This window comes from Schistosoma haematobium, chromosome ZW, assembly GCF_000699445.3.
Source record: "Schistosoma haematobium chromosome ZW, whole genome shotgun sequence".
Taxonomy (NCBI): Eukaryota; Metazoa; Platyhelminthes; class Trematoda; order Strigeidida; family Schistosomatidae; genus Schistosoma; species Schistosoma haematobium.
Genome location: NC_067195.1, coordinates 12,681,324 through 12,700,264, shown reverse-complemented (window position 1 = coordinate 12,700,264; position 18,941 = coordinate 12,681,324). Strand labels below are relative to the sequence as shown.

The 18,941-nt window shown below is 34.2% G+C and overlaps 1 protein-coding gene across 1 annotated transcript in view; it reads right to left on the bottom strand.

Moving 5' to 3' along the window:
* Positions 1–18,941, bottom strand: part of NDE1_1 (NADH:ubiquinone oxidoreductase) — a 79,901-nt gene that overhangs the window by 23,188 nt on the left and 37,772 nt on the right. The window contains exons 18-25 of the mRNA XM_035729976.2: positions 18,279–18,637; positions 17,961–18,180; positions 10,402–10,686; positions 8,344–8,616; positions 7,139–7,347; positions 5,234–5,408; positions 3,534–3,706; positions 1,048–1,162 (exon numbers count right to left, since the gene is read on the bottom strand). Coding sequence (XP_035589337.2) covers positions 1,048–1,162; positions 3,534–3,706; positions 5,234–5,408; positions 7,139–7,347; positions 8,344–8,616; positions 10,402–10,686; positions 17,961–18,180; positions 18,279–18,637 — 1,809 coding nt within the window. The remainder of the gene's footprint in view (positions 1–1,047; positions 1,163–3,533; positions 3,707–5,233; positions 5,409–7,138; positions 7,348–8,343; positions 8,617–10,401; positions 10,687–17,960; positions 18,181–18,278; positions 18,638–18,941) is intronic.

Sequence of the window (18,941 nt, the reverse complement as noted above, 5' to 3'; positions counted from 1 at the left end):
CTGGTTTCCTGTGGTGTGATTCTGTGAGACCTGTGTAGATTTGTGTATGCGTTTATGGGGGAATAAAGTGTGATAGAAAACCATTCTGTTAAAGGCAAATAAATTTACAAATCTCTCATCATTTTCATTCCTTTCTCCCAGTCAGTCCATGTCGTCCCATGATATCTTCATACCAAATGTCTATTCCGACTTTGACGTATAGGTCTCTCATCAGGATAGTCAGGTCCTTTCCTGGGTATGTCTCTACGACCGACAATAGTGTATTATGAATATGGTGTTGTCTTCATTGCTATCACTGCTGTGTGCATCGCACTGCGTAAAGTTTATTCTGATCCCTTTCTTCTTTTTTTTTGAAGGATGCTTTGATGATTCCGCATTCATGAGATTCCCATCCTATAACTGCTTTACGTGTTTCCTTGCAACTACTTTTGTATGCGGAGCACTTTCTTTCTCGTAAACAGAGTACAGCAGCATCTCTCCCAAATCTATCCTTTTCTTCCTAGCTTGGGTTCAAAGGGTTTCACTTATTCCGAGAACCTGTAACTTGCAGCTTCTCCTTTCCGAAGCTATTTGAATGGTCCTCCTGGTCTTCGAGATTGTCTGGACATTTTATGTACCTACATTAATCGTTGTTCTGGTTGTTAGAATGTAAACCGGATTTGAGGGTTTCAAAGAATCTCAACTTTCACCGTGAGGCGTCATAATTCTTCCAAAATGAAGATAAATCAACTCCCAACGTATAGTTTAATGCTGTAAATGACTTTTTCTAGTCGGCGATTACTTTAGCGAAGTTGTTTTTTATGGCATATGGGCTGCTGACCACATGCCTAAACCTCCTTCTCTATCCGGGCTTGGGACCGGCAGGAAGCCTATATATGCAAGAACAAAGCCGACTTCCATCCTGGAAGCCCGTGACTGGAAGTAATGAGTTTCAAGTCACCATACAAACATTACCATCACACCAGTACACCATTCCACCTACGAAACAAAATATCCATAATAGTAAAAATAATAATTGGTACGTAAAAAATACATTTTTTTTCTTACGCTGATCAAGTTCATTGTCGATACGGGCTAAGGATCCATTGTAATTTGCATATGGCTTTACAATATGATGACAATTGTCATTGGCTTCACTCCACGTAAATTTGTCTGTTATCAACTATGTACAGAGAAGTTTGAAAAAATTGTGATTATATATATATACTAAGGATTAGACAAATATGACAGCGGTTACTGCAAAGTCACCACTCGACTGTAAATACATTACACCTCTACAAGAGATTAGTAGCGGTCAGTCAGTCAATCGCGACATAGAGCCTATTACATATGTTGCCATACTTCATTAGCAGAGAAACATGAAATTATCAAGTCAAATCTTAAATAGTAGAGTTAGTAACAGTATCAATAGCAATAAAAAGGATTAGACATCAAAGATACGATTCAGGAAAAGATAAATTAGTAAAATAAAGAAGGAAAAAGTCATGAGGAATTCACAAGCTTGTAATCTCGGTGAAGACAAAGAATGAATGCAACTGCACCATCGCAAACGATTTTGAACCACATCATTCAAAGTTACTAACTACAGTGGAGGTCAAAATAACTTACAAGTCACATCTCACACTTAATGAAGTGAATGTGAATCACACAGGGAGTGTCAGTTGCCACAAGACTGAAAGTAAACCTTGCTGCCAAGTGTCAATTTGAAGAAAATGTAAGGTAAATGAGGATTTTCTACTTACTTCCTCTTTCAAGCATCGAATGGATAACTAAAATGTAACCTTCTACAACCCCGCCATGTCCAAATATTATAGAACGAAGTGAAGCATGTACACTGTATGAACATGAAGGCCATCATCTTTGTGTCTGATAGCTAAGTTCGAGTTGCATTATCAAGAACTGAGCAATAATATCTGTTTTACAGATTTAAAACATTTATCGTCAAGTATTACGGTTGTAGATATTTGCTTCAGTGATTTTGAGGCCTTGGACAACCATTCTGTATAATGCAGATGTATATACAAACTAGTCAGTGAATGGGTTCACTAACCTAACATCAAATAAACTGTAACAGCATGATCATTCACGTGACTGGTAATCAGAAAATAAAACCATCGGATGAAACAATCGATATTTTAGCCTACAAATAGGAATGCAATTACGTTAAAACCATACTATTTGTGTTTTAAATATCCTTGAAGTATTATGTTGTTTATCTGCATGAATATTGACTGATATCATCGATACGTGGTTGTGTTTTCAAAGAAGCCGTATTCTTGATTTAATGGAATAATGCTTATAAAATACGCGATTGTGTTTTTCACCTAAACAACATGTTTTAACTCACGTATATGCTCATTTGTGTTGTAATGATTACTGAACCGTATATCATAATACTATGTAGTGTAGAACAGCATAGTACAACATAAATAAACACGTAGCAATATCCGATAAGTAAGAGTACCAGCCCCACAACTGAATGAATACGGGATCACGATCATTTACATAACACTAAAATAACATTATTAACGTTATCATAACCCTAACCAGACAAATTGTTGATCAATACATTCATTGCATGAAATGTTTTAATTCTAATGTTTATATCTAGTAAAAAAGAATCAAACGAACTCAAAAACTTCCCACATTTCATTTCCAGTAAGCAGAACAGAAAAATAGAAAAATAGAACATTGTTTACAACAAAACATAACACAGTGATGACAGTGATATGATTAAATAATTATAACAATATTTATAATAATACTCTGGGATTTCGGATATACCAATTTACCTGTACAAACAACATTGAAGTGTCTAATTTGTATATGTGTGTATATGCATGGTTTCACTTATGTGTGTAACCGACGATGTACATACATGCTGGGTGACCTACCATTATATTCGTCTGCTACTTCCTAAAATTCCATTGCATGCAACAAGGCGGAATTTTTCCCAGTTGGAGAAATGGTCATTCACTGTACAAGAATCGAAGATTATGGGTATGACTGTAACGTTAGAGGAGCATTGCGGAAAAAACGCTCACTCGAGATATTACCCAATTAAGCTTTAGATATTGAAGGTTCTGGGGGCAGTCTACAAGGAACTCTGCGACTGGATTTTGTGCTAGTCGCCTCACCCTAGCAGCATATATCTGGAATCTTAGATAGGATCGATCACTTTCGTTCAATTTGCGGCCCCAATCAGTTAGTGGTTACGTCTCTTGTTGGAATACAAAATAACAAAGTGTTCAGAACACACGGAGCATTATTTCGCTAAACAATCAAAGTAGGCTTAATGGATGAGCACCAACAGTAAGCCATAGGGCTTACTGTCAGTCACTACCAGCCAGTGAGAATGTAGTGCAAACAATGTTCAGACATGTCAACTATCGATCACATTTAAACTTAATAACTAAAATTCAATCAATATTGAGTATAATGTTGTTTAGTAATCAATGACTAGTTGGTGCACACTATAAACAGGATTACTTTATGTGTAGATAAAAGATAAATATAACATAATAATAATTTACTTGGAAGCAACGGTCCCCATGGAATCGGAAACCAGGAGGACATGTTGGGTATATTAATGAATCAAATGTAGTTGGATGTAATATCGTTGTAGATGGATTCAAATTCAATCTACATATAAAACTCAAAGACGGTTTCTTACATGGCATAGCTTTCCAGTTTATTGATGAATTAACTATTAGAATAATAGGAAGAGAAAACGTTCTTTAGTTAACGTGAAACAGATATACGTGTAACAGTGTCTATTTACAACCTTGTTCATGTTATTTAGAAGTTTGATGGAAAAATCCACCAACTAACTGAACTTTTTTTCATAAAAATATTAACATTCAGATCTAAGGCTTATAGCAAGTTGTTATGAGAAAACTAAGCCAAGTAGTATTTCGTTAGGGATGCTAGATCGTTTCACTTTTAATCCATCTTAGGTAACTGTAATTGTTTGAACAGATGGAGACTGATCTCGAACTGGGAATATTCTCATTATTTTTAGTAGAATTTCGTTCTCTGAGCTGAATATTTTTCACTGTGGATCTTTAATTGTTTTTCTAAACAACATCATCAGCACAAACTTCAAGTCGATGAGAAAATTCACATTTCTACATATACGACTCTCAACTTGTCATGACAATCTCGATCCTGATTGGTTATTGCTGACCTTTAAACTATCAGATCAATTAGCAATCAATCGATCCAATTTATTAGCCAGTCATAAAAGTCATGAACAGATATAGGACCAAGAATCAGATCAGAGGGAGATACAATGAAAATAAACAGGGAGATAGTGACAGCTTATAGGCCAACAATAACCAATCAAAATCGAGGACAAGTTGACATAACATCGTCTGAGTTAAGGAACCTACATAAAACATTAAATGTCACTATCGATTTCTTCGTAATTTGATACAACTCATGAGCTGTGTGATCATATCGCTTCATAGAAAAAAGAACAAAAGAACTACTAAGTACTGTGGTAAGTGCACTACTTAGATAATTGAGATTTTGCGGTTTACTAGAGCACATATCCAGCTTTAAACAATCGGTGTGATAGTATAACAATCATTAATAATCATAGGACCACATACCTGTCCAATTTTATCAATATGAATGAACAACAATAATCCCTAGTTGTTATTGTACACACAATTGACAGCAGTGCGCTATAGAAAAAATTAACTTTGCGATTTATTAAAGTTTACTGAACTTCTTACGTTAATTTCGTTACTTAAAATAAACGGATAGAAATCACGCCACCAATAAATGAAAATATTAGTACTGATTTAAACATAACTTCAGTTCCATAGTTTACATTATAAACTGACAACTGTTGGAAACCAAGAAGGGCTGAGCAGATATTTCCCCCTAGTATAAGGCTACTCAGCAAAGCATATCTCCGACCTCATTGGAGAAGATGAATGGATAATACCACGAATTAATAGAAATTAGAAATGTAAACCGCTGTTTCAACTCAATGGCTCAAACATTAAGCGCTTACTGAGTGGGCTGAGGTCCCTGGGTTCGATCCCAGGTAAGGTTTTTATAAGTAGTTCTATGCTAGGACTTCGTAGTTATCCGGTATCTGTTAGCTTCCCAATAACTGTCCAGTCAACGTCAGTCTTTAAAATAAACTATCAAGTTCAATAATATTTGAAAGCCCCCATACATATTTAGTTTGATTTTTTTTATCGTAATAAATAAAACAAACCTGAATCCAGCACAAAACAATCTTGCACGTAATGTCTCGACTCTTTACTGATGTCAGCTGAAACTGGTATATAATTAATATCAGTTTGATCAGACCATTTGTAAGCAAAGTTTGATTCATACAATCCAATCCAGGTAGTGCGCATTGATTGTGAATCTAGATGGATAATTTCAGTCTAAACAGGGGATATATTTTCGTGTCAGTATGAACAATTGTAATAAAAAGCAAAGACTACGTACAAGTAGCATGACTAACTGTAAAGATACATTTGTCTTACATTGAAAAACTTGTTTGCTTTCAGGAACAACGGTAAAATGTATGTATAAAGAACGGCACTTCGGTTCATCTTTAAGACTAGAGATCGTGTAATCCGCTGTTTGATGAGGGATTTAAACGAATGGGTCAGGATATATCAGGGTACTTAAAAACAGGATTAAAACCGAAACCATATGGAAATTACATGAGGACGCAGATAAGACTGTCGATTAATAGGTTAGTATCAGAAATGTTAAAAATGAAGGGCTGGTTGTAATCTCGATTGTCTAAATGGATTATGTTATATCGCGATGTGAATAATGAATGGTAACTTTTGGGATCCATTTATGGACCAATACTACGTGTATATTTTTATCGTAGGATTGATAAATAACTTAACTATTCATATTCGTGTTCCTCTTATCATAAGCTTTATTTTGGACTATGAACTATTATTATACGATCTACCATTCTTGAGTTATGCCCTGTCTATCGATTACTACCTCCCACATTCACAGCCACATTTGACTCATTCTTGTACAAATGTTGTTTCCTATTTTATTTGTACGATGTGGTCTGTCTGGTTAGTATATAAACCCCGTATGTTTGAAATAAATTATTCATATTGCAAAGGCTGAGATTCGTGTTCTGGACGTAACTGGCTGGGTTAGGCGCAAAGCAGGACCGATAAGGACTCTAGACTACTCGTACGGGTTTTATGCATCATTGGTCCGGTCAATAATTTTCTGTTCTTTAATTGGTGATATCATTACGTTATACATTAACAGGTCACACAGGACACAAGTTATAACAGATTACCTGTAGGATGATGTTAAAAATAGAACCATTTGTTGACTATTGATCAAAATATGTGAATTATGAATGCACTCGTATTAGTCGGGTGTTTTCTGACAAATAAATATCAACAAAGAACATTCAAAGACTACAACCTTCAAATTAATCTAGCAAAATATTGTTTCTTGATGTTTAATAACTAAAATTTTGTAACTGATCAACCGGAATCTATTAACATATACCAATTATGATTGGTCAAATAACCAGATTACAAATCGATGAGGGTAAAAATCAATACTATTTTCCGAACTTGGAACTATTGGAATTATGTATTTAGTTCACTTGGTCAATCTAACCAATCATTAGTAATGTAGAAACTATTAATATATAGCTGCCTCGATTCCAGTTGTCACATGTATATCAACAGAAAGAGATGAAACCATTCAGATGAATCCCGGAATAGTAAAAGTAATAATAGTAGCAGTGGTGTGAGAAAAAAACAAGCATAAACAATATAATTTGAGAAAGAACTAATTCTCAAAATAAATAGCAAAGTATTTTAGGACGAAGAGTGAAGAAATCTGAGCCATATCAGTCAGTATCTTCAACTATTACTAATGACAGTCGCGCGGATCCCAACCAGGTAGTTTGAATCTACCTGTATAGTGGTTTAGACCTGTAGTTAATAATTTCATGAACTGATATTGTTTTGGTTTACCTGCCCCTAACTTTCATCAAAGATACACCCTCGAAATCAGTAAATATGTCAACAGGTTGCCCAAGTGTTTTTTCTTCAAATCCACACTGGTATACGTAACAGTAATTAACGTATAATTACTAAACAATGATACTTACAATTTCATTTAATTCAGCATGTGAATGAATTGAGACAAGATGTGCATTAGCGTGCATATTACGACAAATTGATTCAGCATTGCTCCAATCTATTGCATCATTCAACAATCCACTATAACAATATGGACCAACTTTACTACGTATTGGGAATGATTTTTCGGTACAAGTTGTAGTAATAGTAGTAGTAGTAGTCAGCGGCGATTTGATTTCTGTGTTAAATTTAAGAGTAAAAAAAGTACCTTTATACATACATTGTTAATCATAAATAAACTTGTTGATTAAGAAATGCATAACATGTACAGTTTCTTTTCGAATATGTTCTTCTATGCTTAGTCTGCTTCATTATCACTAATACTGTCACTATATACGGCAAACTCTGGTATCTCGCTGCGATGAGGTGGAGTAGCAACTTGAATGGAAGGCCATATGTTCCAGGTTCTATGTTGTGTTCGGCTGACTGGAATACAATTCCTAAGAAAAATGAAGCCCGAACCAGTCTTCAACGTCAAGACTAAAATCGACATTTTTATAACAAGTTGCATATGAAAGTTTGGATCTAATGCCTTAGAACTCATATATTTAGTTATTAGTTTTCAAAGATACCTGAAGATTTCCTTAAAAATACCCGTGTATATTATTAGTCGAAGCAGTAATAAACTATCTTAGTATTTCACAGTTGAAGTCACGAGTCGATCTAAGCTAGTTTATGTTAGAAGAATGAGGTTAGAGATTCGATGAGGATAGAGATGAACGCGATTGCCATTTTGTGTTATTGAGTCCTAATTTTGAATAGGACAACTGAGTATAATAAATAATACTGGTATTTATAAAATGTCACCTTCATACCGAGTATGAAAAATGACTATTTTGAGTTAACTACCTTACATAAAATAAAATGAGTCTACATGTACACACATCGGTGATGATCATCATAATGAGTTTATAGTTTAAATACTTTTTGATGCATGATTTAAGTTTATAAGATAATGGGCACTGATTTTCAGCTTCGTAAGTGCAAACTTACATGAGTAAATATCTCGACTTTTTTACAAGTGAAAACAAAATATTACGCCTATACAATGACAAGGATTAATGTTATATGTCTGTAAGTGTTTTGTGACAAGGCTTATCTGAAATCCATAGGTCAGTCAGTCACGATCAACGTAGATGTATAAGCACAAGTACATACAAACATACACGTTTACCTCGTCTATCATCCATAACAGTAGTTTGCCGTTGCTGTTGTTGTAGTAACAGATCCAGTTTAGACAACTGGCAAATAAAACTTTTTTCCTCCATACAATCATTAATATCCCATGAATAATGGTGATGTCTATCAGTGACTGAGATACAATTTTCAGGATTCTCTAGTTCATTCAATGTGGTAGAAGTATCGGTTGAAGGAAATACAGAGAAGTCCATAACTGAACCATCACTCCATACTAAATTCAACGAAGATGTAGGTTTAATACCGGAATCTGTTGATAGGGTTTAAGAAGACAGAGAGGTATGCGGGGATGAATATAAAGAGATAGGAAAAAGACAATACACCAATATAGTTGACAACTAAGTTTCTCCAATTAACATTCTGTCAAGGATATTATTGTACACTGGACAAGTGTAGAAATACGTAACCCAGAAAGTGATTACCGTACAAGAATTCTAGATGATAGAACCACTAAAAACTTACACAGTACAGGTAAACTCTATAGTAATGTGTATACACCATTCATCAAAAAGAGTTTCTCACTACTCAGCTTTAAGTGTTTCCGTTCAATTACAAAGTAATTGAAAAAAATAGCCACAGGAGGTTCAAATTGGATTGTAGTATGTATAACAATATTCAACTTGTCTCAGCTTTCTACGATTATAAATAAAAAATACTTTTACCAGTTCCATCAATACAAATTAAGCCCAAAATAAACAGGAAGACAAAATGTTTGTCTTTATCTGTGATTTACTGCAGTACAGCATCGCATACACACATATACATTTTACTGTTTAAGAGGAATGGAATAGGCTATTTTTACGTGGATTTGCGGCATATCTGCAACTCAGTGCTCCATATATGTCCAATATCTAACATTTTTTAGTTCATCCGGTATAGTTAAAGTATTGAAGTTAAGAAAAATAAACACTTACACCAACACTGTGTTATTCTCTGGCTAACTAATCCATAATAAAAAATGTAACCAAAAGATAAAGTTAAACAATAAAACTTTAACAGTTTATTCTTTCAACCTGGATTCTGATTGGTTGGTTTATGTCGACGTTGGTCGTGTTATCGTTTGCTGAATATATATATATATATATATATATATATATATATATATATATATATATATATATATATGCAGAACCTAACTCCACCAAAACCACAAATTTTGTCCATCTCAGTTAAAACAATTAAATATTGTTGCACTGATTGAGTCGTAAATTAACATACAAGAAAAAATTGAAAAAGAAATGCCGATTGTGAATCAGTAAACAACCGAAAACAATGATTGAACTTTGGGATGTAAATTAGTGTATGCCGACTCAGTGGACTAGAAGCACTCGTCTTCGCACTTGAAGGTCCTAGGGTCAGTCCCTAACAGGGTCACGGATGCACACTGCTTAGGAGTCTCATGCTGGGATGAGAGAGGTTACCAGTACTTACTGATCTTCAGTGATTGTCTAACTAACAGTGGTCCGTGATACATACTATGAAATAGAAATCAGTTATACTCTAACTATGAAGATGAAAATATAGTTAGATGTAAAAGATAGGTTTAGACTGGAACTGTTTATAAATTTTTTATAATCAACAATAAACTTTCCTCTAGATTCAGAATGAGCTGCTTTGTTTTGTATATATACCACTAAGATGTCATTTTTTCCTGAAACAGTTTTTCAACAACCTTCACATCCCCTCCAAACTATTAGTGTTAGGGTCACTTATAAGGGGATCGACGAAGTGTTACTCTTTGATAATATTCTAGTCTATCGAGACATTTTACGCTCTTATCATCAATATATATATACTAGTATCTAGTAGAAATAGACTAGTTTTTTTTTTTTTTTTTAAAAAAATACCAACTGCAGTAGGATGCCTTTGTATTTAAAAGAGATGAAATGAACCAGATACTTGCCAGCCAGATAATCATGAGAAACTGATGATTGTTCTTATCCGTATTTATACACACACAAACATCCCAAGTATTTAAGATAAGGTTAGATTTGTGATTACAAACATAAATTTTGAAAGAGAAAAATAAGCTCACAAAAGGCTTTCAAACCAATCCAGAATGATGATGATAATGATAGGTTAATTAGAAATTGTAATTCTTCTGGAGAATGGACAGAAGCCAGATGACCATTGTTTAATGATCGGTGGTTTACAAAGTAACTGGCCTTTTCTTGACAGACACGTTCTGCGTTTGGCCAACTCATTCTTTTGTGTATCGACGGTAACCAGTAACAATTCTCTCTGAATGATATCCAACCTTTTGGACATAATGGTATGTCGACTGGTTGCTGTTTAATATTTGTCGGCAATTGATTTCTCCCTATAATATGTATATAAAAATGAAGACAGTGAACAACAGTTTGAATGTTATAGTTTACGTAAAGGATTGATCTTTGTAAGGTAACCACTGAAAAGTGGGAAGTGAACAAATGTTTGGATCTGCTACGAATCTCGAAAGAAGTTCGCACGCACAAATTTACCAGGAATTAAACACATGACGTTCAGAATTCGCGGTCAACATTTAAAACAGTGAGTTGGTGTCAAATGGTTAACATTTTTAATTTCGATCAGTTCATGATGTTGCGCATCCCCACTCTATTCATTGAAATTGTGGATGAGCACTGTTTTGAAGTCCCATACTTGGACGAAACGGACTCCAAGTGCTTCCCTCCTTCCAATATATGTATGATCAATGGTAGTTTATTGTTTGAAACCTCAAAGTCGGATACAATATCAAGCCTGTCACGAGTGTTTGCACTCTAGATTCTTATTACACTTCCTACTAGCTCAACGAAAGAGAAAACTAACAGTATATATATGTATATTAGTAACGGAAAGTTAAATGCAAAAATATGGTTAAGAAAAACTGAATGAAAATGAAAGATTTCACAAACGTATAGAAAATGGTACAAAGTTGAACGTTTAAGCGAAGATAACCTTATAAATAGTGAACGTAACACATTAAACTGATTTTGAGATATTGTTAAATTATAACAAGAACGATTATGTCTATTGAGGTTTACTGTCGGCCTACGATACACACGAACTGAGGAACAGTTGAGCTACTTTAATAAAAACACTTTTATTACAGACTTGATAAGAACAGCTGGCACACAAAACTTATGGCGTTAACACAGGAAGAAGACAAAGTGTAGAAGGAACTTAATATTCAAGTAGGACAAATTAAAATCGAAAGCATGACTAGCAAGCATACAGGAAATCAGGTAAAAGTTTTGATAATCACCCAGAGAAGAGGAAAAAACTGAATTAAAATAAAAGCATTTGTGGTAACAGTTACCAATAAGATTTTAGCATTATTTCCAAAACTTAAGTAGCCACATGATCACCGTGGCATGATACGTTACTTAATGTTTTCAATCATAAATAATCATTATCCCATGGAATCAAATGAAGAGGTTTGTATCTATTGGCATGGTTCTTACCCGTAGACTTCGACTTCTTCATAAACTGGTTCCATGTCTTGTGTTTTGGATATCTCAAACTTTCTTCCAACCTTTTCAAATTCCTGTACCCAGCACATTACATATCAAGCTACGTAGTGTTTGGGCTTTTCTAAAAGATATTCTAAGTACCACAACCGAATATGCAGGTTTATTTTCTTATCAACTAATTTGCTACTAATATTACTCAGTCTACGTTGTTAAGATAACATTACTTATGATCAAATACTCGTAACCTAATAGTGACTTCATATTTCTTTAGTCATGTTATGAAGACTCGTCGACACACATGCGAAAACATTATAACAATAATAACACAAAATGTTACTATTGTAATTTTCTTTAAAAATGACCTCATTTCCTATTGTTTAGCTTATTTAAGTTGTTAAACTAAGCACATACATAGTGTAGACATGGTGAGTATAAAAGATAAGAGAAAAATGCATTGTAATAATAGTAAAACTAATAACAATGATTGTAATAAAATGTGACAATGCGGTTGTCTTCACACGACTTGGTCTATATAATGCAGAGTGGATGTTAAGCTTTATCACACCAAAATCAAGTTTTTCTTCTGTTTACTTTTGGTAAAAAATATTTAAGGTCTATTATTTGTAAAAGAAATTTTGGAAAAAGTATAGCGAACGGATAAACCTATAAGAATCGAGAAAACATCTAGTAGGTTATTGCGATACACTTAAAAATGAATGGATTTTATTACATAAAACAATCAGTAGAAAAAACTTTGTATAGTTGTTTAAGATGGTAGTTAAAAGTTGATTTTTACGAGAATAGAACAAAAATGATGATCAGAAACGTGGCAACCGCTCATTGTTTTTACGTTAATCAGTCAAGTCAATACTGTGTTTGATAACTTCCTAGACTATGGATGTTCTCAATATTACATTTCATTTCTATCAAATTTAATCACTTTACTTGTTAATATTGTTACGTCTCTGCCTCGGTAAAATGCAGGAATTCAGCATTCCTACACTTCCCCACATCGTGTTAACTACATCAATAATTTGTTTGATAGGTCAATATTACTCCACCAATCGATTGTGAAAATATCTCGCTGTAGCTATCATTCGACAAGCGTTTGTGTAAACAATGGAAACGAAACGGTTATTAAAGAATAAATTATAGGAAAGGGATGGTCACAAAAGAGAGAACGACTTTCTAATCATTTCATGAGGTGCTATGGTGAATGAAATCTATGAAGTATCCAATAAGTGAGCAGCTGAAATAGTGCTCACAAAGTTAAAAAGACAGAGAAGAACTGGGTAATTCCAACTAAAGGTGTTAAGTGAATAAAACATTGAAATATTTATGTTTGGATTGTGTATAACACTGAAGTAAACTCTGTTCTTAAACACTTAATCTTAGATTTGATGGTTAATCCCTAACCGTAACCAGGATCATGGGAACTTCCAAAAATCTATTTGTGTCCGTATAATGGTTTGAGAAAACGAATAATCTATATGCATATAAATGGATACTCATGTCGTTATTATTTTCAATTTATAGACAAGACAGCCTTTAGTAAACTTTGATGCATTCACTAATTACGTAATATCTCATTACACTTTATAATACTATTTATCTTTTTCCATAAACTATTCATTTACAAAAGCTAATTTTTAGTAGGCTAACTACTGACTAAAACACGTCAAGGTTGTTTTAAGCTCGTCTATCTTCTAAATTCTTACAGAACTTTCAGTCCGCTTTGCATTTACATAAAAGAGATATATTGACAACAAGAACGGCACTTTTTGTTGATAACCAGTGGACTGTAGGAATGCTGGTATGCCGCTAAAGAACTACATGTAATTCTCACATGCAGGAGAGAATAATAACTGAAAACTGAGTTACCGATTTGAGTCAATATTGTATATTTGTGACTGGAACGCTTAAAGACTAACATGTAATCAGAAGTGTATTGAAAATTCTGACCTTGGTGTTGGTTGACAGTTGCTTTGAGCTCCAGATGTCCTTCAGTTGTAAATATACTGATCATGCTTTGCCAATCCGCGCCTTCACATCTGCATCAGACCCACCCTGTTCATCAATGATGCTGCACAAATATGTAAAGGTTTTTACATCTTCCAAGTCTTCTCCGTCAATTGTGATTGCATTAGTGCATGCTGTGTTGTATCGGAGAATTTTGCTTTCTCCTTTGTCTATGTTGAGACCTACTGCTGTTGCTACACTGGTCGTCTCCTCCTTCATTTGTTGCTGTGTGTGCGATCGAAGAGCCAGATCATCTGCGAAGTCTAGATCGTCCAACTGCATCCTAGATATCTACTCTATCCCGTGCTTCCCTTCAGATGTTGACGTCTTCATGATCCAGTCGATCACCAGGAGAAAGAGAAAGGGTGGGAGTAAGCAACCTCGCCTGACACCGGTCTTTACTTCGAACGAGTTTGTGACCTGTCCTCCTTGTACGATTTTGCAGTTTAGTCCATCATATGAATTCTGTATGATATTGACTATCTTCTGAGGCACGCCGTAGTATCAAAGAAGCTTCCATAGTGTTGTTCTATCCACGCTATCAAATGCTTTTTCGTAGTCAATGAAGTTGATGTAGAGCGATGAATCCCATTTAATTGATTGTCCCACAATGATCCGTAGTGTTGCGATTTGGTCTGTACACGATCGGTATTTACGGAATCCAGTTTGTTGGTCTCAAAATTGGGAGTATACAGAGTCCTTCATTCTGTCTAACAATACCCTGTTGAAGACTTTTCCTGGTATTGAGAGAAGAATGATGCCTCTCTAGTTCTCACACTTGCTGAGATCGCCTTTCTTTGATATCTTGATCAGGTGTCCTTTCCAGTCTGTTGGTACTTGTTCTTTATCCCAAATTTTGCTGAAGAGAATGTGGAGTATCCATGTAGTTACTGCTTGTGAAATTTAAAAGAAGGATGGTTAAAGTCATGCTATTTCCTTGTTCGACGAATAGAGCCTGAGTGTGTCCCTCAACAACAGGTACAAATCTAGCGATAATATAAATTAATTAACGAAGTAAGAGATAAGTGATACATGAAGGGATACAGTATATTCGACAGAGTCGTGGTCGTTTACGAGAGAACATTTTGTTGTCTCGAAGAGAAAAGGCATTTTATTACACAAAGGATTAGCATATATGGTTGACTAACCAAATAATACTTCGATACAGAGAATATGTAACTTTCTAGATTCAAATGGGTTTGCCGCGTCAAAATGAGAATTAAAATTGTAAAGCCAAAAAGGCATATAAGTTTGTGGTATCAAAGCTGACAGTTGTTAATGGATAATTTATTCTGTAAATTCAATTCTTTTAGGTATGCATCAGTTAGATATAATCAACGTAGAGATTGGCATACATGTGTGTTAGTCCATGTTGTCATAACACATTAGTACAATGAAATGAGATTTACAAGATTAATGACAAGAGAGTCGAAACAATGTACTGGTATCAACAATACTGAAAATTACTAAACATTGAGAATAATGCATCAGAAAGCCAGAATGAAAAATACACACAAATGAAATATTGCAACTCAATATATTCAGGGGTGAATGTAACTGAGTCACTAGATATGTAAATCATTGATTAGTTTTAATATGATAGAGAAAATTTGCAGTTTAGATGGACAAGCTAAGTGATTTAATTACAGTGCATTCATTTTTATCCATCTTCAGAGACTAATTCACGTGGAAGTAAGTTTCCCAGTCAATATTATATGAGCACGCTATGACGATTTTCTTTGTAATCGGATGTCTTGGGTAAGTTATCTTTACTTATTACTGGGTTCAGACGGACTAAATTTGCTGACTGGGATCTCCTGTATGAGTGCATGGATTGGGTCAATGTCAATATGCCTGGTGGTTGGTGACTGATCTTAACAACATGCCAATCCCGGCATTCTAATAGTACTTCCAATACGAAATTTCGACGTATCTCCAATCGGATTCATATTCACGGTTGACTATATGCATGGATATAAGAGACAGTGCATCGTGTCATCTCATTGCTAACATATGTTTATGTATGCATAAATAAAGGATATATCCAATGTGTTAAATGTAGTATTTCTCGCAACTGGTATAATTTATTTTGCAGATTACTTTGAATTCGCTTTCTCTCCCTGTTCTGTAATTGAGAATACATAGAATGGAATCATTTGAATATGTTGGCCCGTAAGCGACGATGTCTATAAAAAAGAATTTCAGATTTCTCGTAATAGTTTAGGAAATCTGTCACTCTTGGTCTCCAGTGTTGGTACTTTGACAGTATATTGGATTGGTAGACACCACTTAAAGAAATTTTTAGAGTACCTATGCTTACGGAAAACGGATAGAAAATATTTTCTACAAGTTTCCGTGTAACAAAACTGTGGTAGCGGGTTTCAACTCTTCTAAAGTGAATGTAAACTCAGCAATTAATCCATCTAACCTAAAGAACGCAACTCAGACAAAATGAATTCATTGACCAACAATTTTTCAAAGGAAAATTCATTGGATATAAACGAGAACGTGGTCTTATAATTACTAGAACAAAAACTAACGAAAATTATCTCAGTACTGTATAAACAAGATAAATGGCTGAATGATAAAAATGAATATGTTATTTGAAACAAAAAAAATCAATGAATTATCTTAAAATAATAAAAAAACAGTTAAAACATAAAATAATTAAACACATCAAATCAATTTGCTTAACGTGAAACGTACAAATTAATCAATATGCAAAACCAGTAAGAATATGTTTTGAGAGTTGTGATACATTTGTATATTTAAATAGTGAATATAAACATTAAACTGTTTGTAACTGCCATATGTTTAACAAGAGTAACATATGTGTTACTGAGTAAAGGATTTATACATTATCGTTGTTGATACACAACGGCTGAGAAAATTAACAATACAGTTTAAGGTCGTTCCAATGACTACGGAATGAATGAAACTTGTGTATGAAATGTCACGTACTAGCCACTCACTACTCAAAAAAGACTCAATCAATCTGCAAATACATGGAAATATTAATAGATAAGACACCTGATTAAAACATACGTATAACATAATTAAAGTCAGTCACTCAGCTTCCCATAGGCAAAAACACAGCAAATGTGGCCCACATATCGTGTATCCACTTTTAACTGAAGTTTATACTGATATGTTGTCAGAAAAGACAAAACATGCATCGTGACTAAGTCATTCAGCTCAAAGAACGTAAAATCAACAAGGTTAGGTAAACAAATTTCTACATGCAGTCAGAAAATATTCTACTTCGATTTTAATACAAACAAATCAATTCACTGCTGAATAACACGAGATCTAATTTTTAGAATAAATAATAGTGAACAAGCCCAGCATATATATACGAATAATAGAATAATATTGAAATAGTAAACAGTAAAATCTGATGAAATAAAATAGATGGGGATTTTTTAAAAAATACAAAGTGTTATAATTTCTCCTATTGCGACCCAGCTATTCCTATTGCTTACTAATCTTGGAAACCAATTCACTCAACAAGTCCCCATATCAGAACACGATTGGAACAGGAACGAAATTATGTTCCAATTAATGAGGGTAGATGGAATTAGGAGGCACAATAAGAAAAACGTTAGTATACTTACAGTCTTTGCATGAGAAGAGTTTTTTCCAAATGTCCACTAGCGCTGATTGGATACGAAATAGCCAGTGTGTGAAAACACAATCCTACACGGAAGGTACTCCAATCCAGTCTATATTCCGCTAACAAAGTGAGATAAAGATAGGCAGTGGTAAAATACTACGGGTCTTGGGACTGAGATCAGTCACATCGAAGTGTCGATGAGACGGTAGTGCAGAGTTGGAATCTGACCTATTGTTTGGAAGTGGGATGTATTGATCAATAACGCCATACTGTACTATCATATATGCACATAGTACTCTGACAATGCAGCAATGGTCTACTGGTCAAGGAACTTCACTTTTGATTAGCACTTTTCAGTGTCGAATCTGGTACTGTATATTAAGTTGTGTCCAGAACACGAATGGATTATTGGCCTTTATTATATGATTAAAATCAATTCACTAAGTAGAGTACACGCACATAAACATCACATAAAATTACATAATCGAGATAAATTACCATAAACCTTACCAAGTTTGTATGAACAAATGCTTTCCAAATGCATTGAACAATTAGACATTTGTATCAAATTACCATCATGAATTGGCATAGTGAAACAATCAAAATATGATTGATTAGTGTCCTTATTTAGTGAAATCGCTTTACTGTCCTTATGTTGAAAAAGCCTAGAAAAATCTATTAAATTAGTTTCAACTGTTTGTAAAGAATTATCTTCGGATAGTAGATGACTCTAGGGAAGAGAAAAAACGTAAAACAACAATACAGAAAGAGATGGCAGTGATCATGGATTTTCAATGGTTTTCATAAATTATCATATATATAACTTACCGAACCCCATGTATGGTTGATTTTCAAACCAACCCAAATACTTTTACTAGTAGGACTAATAGTTCTAGACAGAAGACGCATAAACGCCGCTTCAACCGGACTATGTGGAGTCGCTATAACTGGACAAAAGTTGGTACCCAGTAATTGAGGACTTGTGAAACAATTCATATTAGTAGCGTGGGTCAACAAAGAACAATGACCGCTTATTTCATCACGGAAGTCAACAATACTACGTTGTGAATCTCGTGGTGGCATCACAGAATAACACGTATTATTAAACATATAGAAATCGGATGAACAATTACCATGCTTCAACATTCCCAAAAGTTGTATCATGTTGGATTTATCCAATGTTCTAGCTACATATATGTAAATGAAGAAAGTGAAAGGAAGAAAAGGAAATATACACATATGATTGCACGAGTGAATATATACATAAACTGTTTAAAAAACACAACAGACAGAGTCACAACGAGGTCCCTAAAACGAAAAAGGAATTCAGACATAAGTCGGATAGAATGTCACAAAACATCTTCATTCATACATTGGGGTTAATCTATATTCACTAAAAAAATATAACTTTTCACATAGAATTTACTAGGTAATAACTATTTCTAATTTACATTAAAAAATAAAAATAATATTTAGAGTATAGTGTTGTGT